Source organism: Aspergillus uvarum, assembly GCF_003184745.1.
Source record: "Aspergillus uvarum CBS 121591 unplaced genomic scaffold BO82scaffold_87, whole genome shotgun sequence".
Classification (NCBI taxonomy): Eukaryota; Fungi; Ascomycota; class Eurotiomycetes; order Eurotiales; family Aspergillaceae; genus Aspergillus; species Aspergillus uvarum.
Genome location: NW_020291384.1, coordinates 49,310 through 58,989, shown reverse-complemented (window position 1 = coordinate 58,989; position 9,680 = coordinate 49,310). Strand labels below are relative to the sequence as shown.

Genomic DNA, 9,680 nt, shown 5'->3' with positions numbered 1-9,680 from the left:
CGACATATGGCTTTGCTTAAAGCCTTAGTAAAGACTCGGTCATCGGGGGAAACAAACTACCATTTGGTTACGGGCGCAAACGATATTGCGATTTTACATAGTAAACACCTTCCGTCCCATACTTGAATCGAATCAGTCTACTGAATCTCGGATCTAATTAGTCATTTCTTGAATTAAAGAATGTTCAAAAGTCTTATACTAAAGCGTGGGCGTGATCTCGCGATCTACCGTACCAACAGTTTCTTACGTGTTAAGAGGGCCGCCATCATTCTCTGATCGTCCGCACGGTTGCAAACTGGATGAATCGCAAGAATTTGCCCGCCGTCGCTATATCGATTTACTCACTTTGATCTATCTACCTCCTAAGCGCCCTGCAGTCGCTGCTGCTGCTAATGCAATTCTCTCTAGCGGGTGAATCGAAGCTGCCTACTATTGGTGAGCACTGGCAATAAAGCTTTCTCCATCACCATCCCGAGTATCTTGTTCGCCATCAGGGAGCCATGTATCTCTAGACGAAGAAGTACCTACTTCAGTAGATTGCGGGAGAGTGACTCGATTCCTATGAGTAGACAATCGCCCAATACAGACTTGCTGCGGATGATATTTGGAACTTAGATGAGACTGGATTCCACATTGGCGTTGGAGACCTGCGGATTATTATGCACGAGCCTAATAGCTAGATTTCTGGTAGGGTTGGTACTAATCGCGAATATGCGATTGTTCTTGAAGTTATCTCAGTCGATGGTACTACTATCGCACCAGTAGTAATCCTTACCGCGAAGGCCCTGCTACTGTGGTAGTTTGAGATAGGCGATAAGAAAATCACTGTTACCAGATCCTTGTACACTGAAGACTGCTGAGCGTGTGAAGAAGCTAAAAGAGTGGCTAGAGGATAAGATATCTCGTATGCGGCCAACATCCGCTAGTCACCTGCTTGGAAAGCTTGCAAATGCTGCGACAGAATTCGCCTCTATGGTTTGAGGGTTGGAGCAGAATGTAGATAATTCGGAGTACCTACGAGAGTTTCGCTACGCACACGAAAATCAGTCGCATAAAATTTGGAATTGCCTGGGTTAGTGCATTCTAGCCAGGCTGTTCGTATGGAGAGCACTCTAAAGAGTAGTGAGAACCCAAAGGCTCTCATGAAACTGTGAGCGTATTGTATTACCAGCTGGAGGTCATCACGGAGCTGAAATGCTTTTGCAATCTCATCAAATACTAGTGCTGCTTTCTGTATTGGCCAATCAAATTGCTTCATTCGGTCTAATAGTTATCTCCTAAATCGTACTGCTTTGGTTGAATGTATGAATACGCGATATCATTTGGGTGACGGAGCCTGAGCCATAAATGATAAGTTATGTAAGGCCCCAAATAATGCGAAAACAATAGCATATCGATAATTTGTGCAAACTGGAATGCTGAGGATGTCTCGCATATTATTCCAGTCTATGACGACATTTCACGCGGGTTTGAAATTGTTAGATTTCTACCTTCCCATTCGGGTTAGCGCCCGACGTAGTCAACTATTTTAGGAGTCCCCCAATAAGAGCGCGGTGTGCTTCCCGATTCCAATAGAAATCACGTCACAAGGCGATGTCAGCGTAGTCTAGTCAGCAACTCCGAGTCGGTTTGACCACATTTGACCGACTCAAGCCCCTTTAAGAGACTAGGATTACTGACACTTCGGCCTTTTTTCCTATCCCCAGTCGCGTCATGCAACATTCTCCGGACTCCCTGAACACCGACTCGGCGAATCCTAGGCGAAAAAATTTGCCAACCAAAGTCGTTGCGTGAGTCGGTCATCTCAACACCGAGGAAGTCTTTGCCCTGCTGACGCGTCGGCAGTTGTCACCGTTGCCATTCTAAGAAGATCAAGTGCTCGGGTGGTCAGCCTTGCCAAAATTGTGTTCATGCCGAACAGGGCTCGGATTGCTCATACCCTGAACGCAATCGGAAGATCAAGGTCTCACAAAGGTTCGCCGCCCATTCCAATAGGTTAATGGTGACTAGTCAGGATAAGAAAAGCTGATCGACAAGTAGATTTATCGATGAGCTTTTCGAGGAGATTGACACCTTGAAACGACAACGTGTCTCTTCAAATGAAAATTTTAATACGACTCCGCCTATCTGTACCTCGCGGCAAGGAAATGGAAGACCGCCGCAGCCCTCAATGGCGCAGGATGCTGAAGAGCCTGAGTCACAAACAGGCGCGCACAACTCCCAGCCGAACACAGACATAAACCCACAGACAAACTCACAACCCAACACCCATGCTAATCCGCAGCCAGACGCACAGCCTAGCTCGGTTTTTGATTCCCCTTATGAAACTCCATGGTTCGACAACCGAAACATCTTTCACACGCCCATCCTAATCAGCGAAGAAGCCGACGCTGCCTTTGCAACCCGCTTTCGACAGGTGATATCCGACCCGCGCGTCCCCGAGCCGACGCATTTGCTTCGCCTAAACTACGCTGAGGATAGAGCATTGCTGGCGTTGCCGGAGCCAGGACTTGCATGGCCAAGTCAACCCCGTGCTCGCTTCTTGGTCGAAGCAGCCTTGAAATACATTTGTCGATGCTATTACATTACTCGTCCAGGTGCTGCTCGGGAAATGATGGATAAGGTTATCTCGACCCCAGCCGCGGCCAGTTCTATTCTGAGTTGCAAATACTGGGCGCTATTTGCTGTCGGAGAGCTTTATGCAACTCGGGCTCCGGCGATGCATAGCTATCCTGGTATGGCCTACTTTTCACAGGCGTGCAAAATCTTAGGTTACCCAAATGAGCGCCCGGGGACAGAATCAATAGAGACATTACTGCTTCTGGTACGCGGTGATGTCCCTCGGTTTTCTTATTCAGGTTTTGCTAACGATCTCTGACCTAGTCAATTTACTCTTTGGCCGTTAACCGACGGTACAGTGCATACATCCTATCAGGTACAGCCATGCGCACAGCAATAGTCATGGGTCTTCACCTCAAAATCCCTCAAGTACAACTGCCTGACTTGGGGGCTCAAGAACATAGAAAACGCCTATTCTGGACCACGTACATGTTTGATCGGATGTGGGGCGCCCATCTCGGACATCCAGCGGCAATCCAGGACGATGATATCCAGGTCGACCTGCCTTCTGTCCTGCCAAACAGCGAGCTGAGCGAAACAAATTTGGACCAGTGCGATGATTTTGACGTCGAATACTGCGTGGCCAGTATCAAATTGACACGACACCTGACGAGCGTTGTCCGGTCTATATATAATTTCCATCCGCAGCACCAAGAGACGCAGCTGTCCACTCGAGTTCACCGGGCCCTACAGAACCTCCAAGCTTGGATGACTCAATTGCCACCTCATTTAAAAATTGATCATACACCCGGAGTGGTGAGAGATTGGAAAGTGGTTTCCCTGCACTTGTCGTTCTATCAAGTCAGATATTTCTTCGAAATTCTATCGTAGCGGCTTTTACTAATGGTATTCACAGTGCGTGATCCTTGCCACTCGTCCAATACTACTGCACGCTCTACGTGTACAAATTGCGAATTCAAGGGGTGGATCCCAGACCGGGTCTGAAGTTCCGGCGACTGCCTCTGCTCTGGTGGAGGCCTGTATTCGGTGCGCCCGACATTCAGCGCAGCTGCTTGCCCAGTCCTGGATTGACGGGCTTTTCACGAACTACGATTGCTTTTTCACCCAATATCTATTTTCCTCGCTGACTATTCTGGCTATCTCAAGCATATACTTCGGCCAGGAAGCTCATACCGACCGGAACTCATATCAAGAAGCTTCACGACTTTTGGCAGAGCTCAAGGATGTCGGAAATTTCGTAGCTCAAGAGTATTATCACCATGTTGAAGCCATTACTGCTGCCTTGGCGGCGTATGCGAAGACTGTAATACCTTTCGAACCCTTTGAGGGAATGGGACCAGATACCTCTCACATGCCGCATAATTCGTCCGCCCATCCTGGAGTGACATGGAATGACTCATCTTTGCTCCAGCTTCTGTCTCAGCCACCGCTCGACATGCAGTTTATTGATGACGTTGTCGGTGAGACTTACTACCAGGGGAGATATGAACCCGACTATGCGCCTGGCCAGTGATTGCTAGATTGATTACATTTTGTTAGTCAGAATTCGATACGTGGGATCCTGAGCTATCTACGTTCTATGCTTATATGTGTTCAATCACTCTTTCACACGGGCAGTATTAGGGCCCTAAGATGTCGGGGTGACATCCCCAGCTTATATGATGTGACCCCTGGCACGCATGGCTTTTTGTATATACGTACCTTCATTTAACCGATTCTATTAAACGCGTTCTGAAAAATACCGGGAAGTCCCATGGTTGTAGCACTTGCGGGTAGAGTGAGGACCCAGGCCCTATAAAACATCTGGTCTCATCCATGCGCATGGGTAATTTCAGAATAGTTACTCTAAATTGAGCTATGTGCAGTTTTATAAGAATACTTGAGGCCACTTTTGTCTGACATTAGTTGGCACTATTAGGTGAAACCTTGTAGCTGCATTACCATCGACTGTTGAAATTGCCTGAGGTCATCGCTAGCTGCCATTGGAGCCAAACGGAGCAGGCACGATTTTAAGAGGCTGAGAATCCTCATAAATCATACTCTACCTCGTAAGTTCACAGTCTAACGCCGAGAACTAAACTCATGAATTAGTACACATATATAAGAGGAGAGGGGAACCATGAATGCAAAGCGCATGAGTCAAAACCGCGCCACTCACATTGCCAATGTGAGAATCGAAATCACAACAACCAAGACACAAACTTGCGGTAAAACCAGCGAGAGCCCACATTCTCCATCTCAGCATTGTGTCTCGCAATAAAAGCTGCTTCCTCGTGATTGATCTGTTCTTTGCCAGTCCACAGATCGGCTTCCGCGGGCTGAACACCTTTGCGTTTGGTGATAAACTTGTATCCGAAGATCAACATAAGATATAGGGAGATACCCAAATACGCTGTGATAAATTCGTATAGTCGAAGTTGCACCATTTCTTATTGTATGTGAAGACGTCATAATTCTTTGTCAAAACGATGATAATGCAGAAAGCCAGAGCAATGTAGGAGCCGACCACGCGAAGGGTGCGACGTATGCGAGATTGGAATCTGGGAAATGTTGAGCCCGTGGGGTCCGCACGAAATATATGTGGGTGACCAGAATGGAGATCCAGGCCAATAAACCGAATATAGTGACCAGGTTAACAAAGTATTTGAATCCCGTCTGGGAGTTGCTCCGGACGTTCATGTAGGAATCAGGGCGATGGAAGAGCAAATTGCCAGCGCATAGACAGGAATACCGCGTCTGTCAATTTGGGCAAAGATCTTGGGCCTTTGCCCTCGGGAGCAAGACCGTAGAGTGTACGGGTTGCGATGTACAAATCAGAGTTGGCGGCCGAGAAAACAAATAGCAGAATGCAGGCATTGATGATGTGCGACAGTACGGGGATGCCAGAGTTCTCAATAGCAACGACAAAGGCCGAGGCAGCCGCCGAGCCGCTCGGCTTCGCAAACTTGGAATTGTTGTAGGGCAGCTTCTGATCGTTGTAGGGTACCAGGGTACCGAGTAAGAGGACTGAGAGAACATAGAAGACGAGGATATGCCAGAAAGTCAACTTGGTCGCACGGGGAATGGCACGACGAGGGTTCTGCGCCTCGGCGACGGTCACACCAACCAATTCGGTACCAAGGTATGCGAATGTGGCAGAGATCATGGTGGACCAGAACGCGAGGAAGCGGCCAGCATCGCCCTCCATGTAGTGGTTGAAAGCACCGGGATTCTTCCAGTAACGGAACCCCTTCCGATCATGGTCAGGACCGCCGCCTATCATAAGGATGAGTGAGAGCAGAATAAAGCCCAAAATGACGATAACATTGAATGAGGACAGCCAGAATTCAAATTCCCCGAAGAAGCGCACGCCGAAGTAGTTAATACATACGACCATGATCCACAACAGTGATCCAGACTCCTGCATTTACTTTATCCTGTGGAAGCCAGTATGATATGACGAGTCCAGCGGTTACAAGGCACATATCAAGGTACAGTATTGTGGGAATGCACAGTGATGAGAAAAATAACAAGTATAAGATTAAAAACGAGGTGATTTTGGAAAATCTCCCTTGGGGAGATCATGTTCGGCGTAATACTTTAGATTCCGGAGCGTAGACACCAAGGGCGGGCAGCCTGCCCGCCGGGCCGTTGAAAATGTGGCACCGGTGTACTATCGGTTTACCGATGTAAACCCTAAATCAATGGTAAGGCTTTGCTGGCCATTTGGTCCGCGTGAAATTTGATGTTTCAGCCGGTAATCCTATTGACCGAGGGCGCATTGGAAGGTACAGAAGGACCCTTTTTTGCGATTCTTTTTCCGCGCCGAGGTCGCACCCATGGAAGGGCATGGCCACAATTCATCAGGGAAGAGGTCAACCAAGGAAAGGCTGTAAGTCTCGTTTATTTCGATGAAGAATGTTGTGCTTACAATGTTAGTCCTCTCTATGTTGTTGAGTCTGCTTCTCTGATAATCGATCCAAGCACACTCATTGACTAAGCTGGAGAAGAATTAGAATCCACTTGTTGGCATCTCACAATGACCGAAGACTAGATAACTCGGTTGGCTTCAAAGTAGAGAAACCCTCGACGCTCATCGACGCTCAAGGCATCATGGGATAAGATAGCCCTGCATCCATCGGGCGCGACGCAGCACGGGCAAAACGGCTTCTGCCCATCACATTTGACACGCCTAATCGAGACCTGTTAGCTGTGTGCACTGCCTGACACTGGCTCAGACGCACACCCGTGCCACGATCTAGAGATTGGTCAGTGGTAGGTCGACGGAAAGAAAGGAGGGAAACACACCTGTAGATAAAGCATGCGCTTCGTGTCTGTGGCCTGACCTTGCGACCGGGCCAGCAGCCGCAATAGGAACATTCACTCCTCGAGTACAGATGAGCTCCCGCAGCCTGAACATGAATTCGATGGGTTATCATCGCTGTTACCCCGCTCTCAGACGTTTTTGATAAGCGTTGTTAGATGCTGTCCGGCTATCCTGGCCAAGGCTGACCGCCTTAGAGCTATCACCAGGTTTAGAAAGAGCTCCATCAGATAAATGAAATCAGCTTTAACATCACCATCACCATCATCACCATCATCATCATCATCATCATCATCATCATCATTATTGATCGCCCACTTCGGTCCACAAATTTACCTGAAACGTCGCGAGAGTCGACGAATGGGAAGTCAGAAAGTGATAGAGACAGAATCAGACACAGGAGCTCGTCATTTCTAGATTCTGTACTTCTTACCTACAAATTGGCTTCTGCATGGCTTCTCTTGTTCGGCTGAGCTACAGCGCTGCTGTCGTATTATTTATAATCATCGTCCCCAGCGCGTATGCTTTCGACCAGACGACCGACTTCGGGTAACTTTTGATTATGTACATGTTCATCTAGACAATCTCTTTTTTCTGGCAACTTGTTCCCTGCGACATCTGGTACTAATATCTTCTCAAAATCAACATTGTTGGGTCTGCCAAATCATCTCCTATTGATCACTCTATCCGCCTAGAAGTCGAATTTACATGTCATCGACATAGGATTTGCTTCCTATGGCCAGGTAGTGGTTTCCTAGCAAGTCAAACCTGTTTGAACTTCTATTTGTGTAGCATAATGTCCCAACTTGCTATATAGACTTCCAGGTCTCGCCCTTGAGGCACCACTTTGTAATCTCTCGTTCCCAAAGCCTATTTCCTTCTTGCTCCTTTAATTCCTTCTCCTGTAATTCATTCAATGATCACAGAATAAATGTTTCGAAGACATAATTATCGTCAAATGACGGAGGAATCCGGTATAATAGTTATCGATTCAGAGCGGGGTTTTTAGGAGGGAACGTTTTTCCTTAATATTGGTTTCACTTAAAACCTAATATGGGATCTATTGTAGTTAGGTACTGTACCTGAAGCCCTTGTCCATGACATCTGTCAAGTCGGAGTCCACACACAACCCAATTGTTCCTCCCACACTGGCCTGTTCGCTGGTCATGTATTCAACAATGCCCTGAGATGCGAAAGCATCCCTCTGCGAGTTAACTCTTCTAACAATAAAGAGATAGACGATGTAAGCAGCAATAAGGGCAGTCCAGCTGACAATGCTCAGGATGCATCCTTTCGCATATCGTGGGTACTCATCCTCAGTCCACGCTTGAGGACTGACGATGCACCCTACGCAGTACACAATAAAAAATCCGGCACTAACTACACTTTTCTTTGTGTTTCCTTTAACATTACTGGCCATTAAAGATCCAGTTGCCGATATGAGTGCGGAGCAGCAAGCCGCGAGCCAGGTTGCGGCAACAATACCCCAACTGCCGTCCCGGATCGGAAGAACGAGTAGAATAATTGACCCACATAACGGGACTAGAGAAAGCCCAATGGCGGTACAAATTCGAGTCCCAGGGAATATGCGTGGAATCAGAGCTGAGATCCAAACTGTGATAAAGTTGATGGCACCCCCTGGGAGTCCCACAAGCATGGACTCATAGTTCGAGTAGCCGAAGCCATTAATAACAATTGACGAAAACTTTATAGGGTAAATTACTGTCTGTTCAAACAAGAAGAAAGAGCAGTGGGTGAATACCTTCAATATTGGAGTAGTGAGAGTAATGCAGAGGGCCATGAAAAAGTCCAGCCAGGTCAAAGGTGAGACAAGGGCCTCCCTAAGCTGCTGCCTATTAAATTCAGCTCTGTCTCTGGTGAGGCGGTCAATAGCAAGCCGCTGAGTTGCGATGTGGCGTTCTCTCTTGCTGAGAAACCATGCCGTCGTTGTATCTCTTGGCATCAACGCAAGGAAAGCGAGGCCACAAGCGGTGGTCAACCCGCCGAAAATGAGGAAGATCGCCCGCCAGCTCGCGATTGTCAGATTCGCATGCCCGACAGCATACATAAGCAACGCCCCAATAATTTGGCTTATGCCATTCATTGAAACCCATGCCGCAACGCGGAGTGGGTGTTCATTCCTTTTATACCAGTTTGATGTTATAATGATGAAAGCAGGCGAGACACAGGCTTCGGCGAATCCAAGAAAAACTCTTGTGGCGGCAATTCCTTTGAAATTGGAAGTCGCACCCATCGTCATCTCCACCCCAAACCCCAGATAACAATGGCAGTACCAACAAAAGGGATCAGTCGAAAGCGGCTGAGAATATAGGCAGCAGGGTATTCGGAGGCGAGCTGGCCGAAGTAAAAAAGAGATACTACCCATGAATACTCAAGCCCTGAAAGGTTGAGATCGGTTCTTAGTCCAAAAACCGCGGCATAGTTAATAGAACCCTTATCAATGTCTAACAGGCGGCATCAATGAGTCAGTCATTTTCTTCTCCAGTCAAGGACATAAAAATTACATACACTGAAAGAAGTATACCAAAGCCATCAGGGGCATGATGATGGTGTCAAGTTTCCGCACAAGTTTCGCCTCTTCTGCTAGATCAATTCGCTCAAACATTACTCCAGCTTCATCTGGCTGTTGTGAAGATTCCTCGATATGTGTCGCGGGGTCAATTTCATCGTGCGAATTTGAAGTAAAATTCATAGTGGCTTTTTTGGTTGGTGCTGTTGGCTGTTATAGTGGGTCGGAGTGGGTGTAACAACACTGAGAGAACCTACCGAGGGAGAA

The 9,680-nt window shown here is 47.5% G+C and overlaps 4 protein-coding genes across 4 annotated transcripts; 1 reads left to right on the top strand and 3 right to left on the bottom strand.

Annotated features, from left to right (window-relative positions):
* Positions 1-1,713: 1,713 nt before the first annotated feature.
* On the top strand, positions 1,714-4,093 carry BO82DRAFT_387384 (Zn(II)2Cys6 transcription factor; the record flags this gene model as incomplete). Its single annotated transcript, XM_025638308.1, has 5 exons — positions 1,714-1,790; positions 1,846-1,974; positions 2,041-2,824; positions 2,884-3,375; positions 3,476-4,093. 5 exons carry the CDS (start codon positions 1,714-1,716, stop codon positions 4,091-4,093), a joined length of 2,100 nt encoding a protein of 699 aa, XP_025486539.1.
* A 1,173-nt stretch (positions 4,094-5,266) lies between these two features.
* BO82DRAFT_407208 (uncharacterized protein) lies at positions 5,267-5,956 on the bottom strand (the record flags this gene model as incomplete). Its single annotated transcript, XM_025639619.1, has 1 exon — positions 5,267-5,956. One exon carries the CDS (start codon positions 5,954-5,956, stop codon positions 5,267-5,269), a length of 690 nt encoding a protein of 229 aa, XP_025486538.1.
* Positions 5,957-6,662: 706 nt separating this feature from the next.
* BO82DRAFT_369447 (uncharacterized protein) lies at positions 6,663-7,336 on the bottom strand (the record flags this gene model as incomplete). The annotated part of the gene is made up of 4 exons (XM_025637167.1): positions 6,663-6,817; positions 6,868-6,971; positions 7,008-7,082; positions 7,317-7,336. 4 exons carry the CDS (start codon positions 7,334-7,336, stop codon positions 6,663-6,665), a joined length of 354 nt encoding a protein of 117 aa, XP_025486537.1.
* A 616-nt stretch (positions 7,337-7,952) lies between these two features.
* Positions 7,953-9,509, bottom strand: BO82DRAFT_378886 (MFS general substrate transporter; the record flags this gene model as incomplete). The annotated part of the gene is made up of 4 exons (XM_025637659.1): positions 7,953-8,588; positions 8,646-9,112; positions 9,157-9,348; positions 9,413-9,509. The coding sequence occupies 4 exons, from the start codon at positions 9,507-9,509 to the stop codon at positions 7,953-7,955; spliced, it is 1,392 nt and encodes a 463-aa protein (XP_025486536.1).
* Positions 9,510-9,680: the final 171 nt, after the last annotated feature.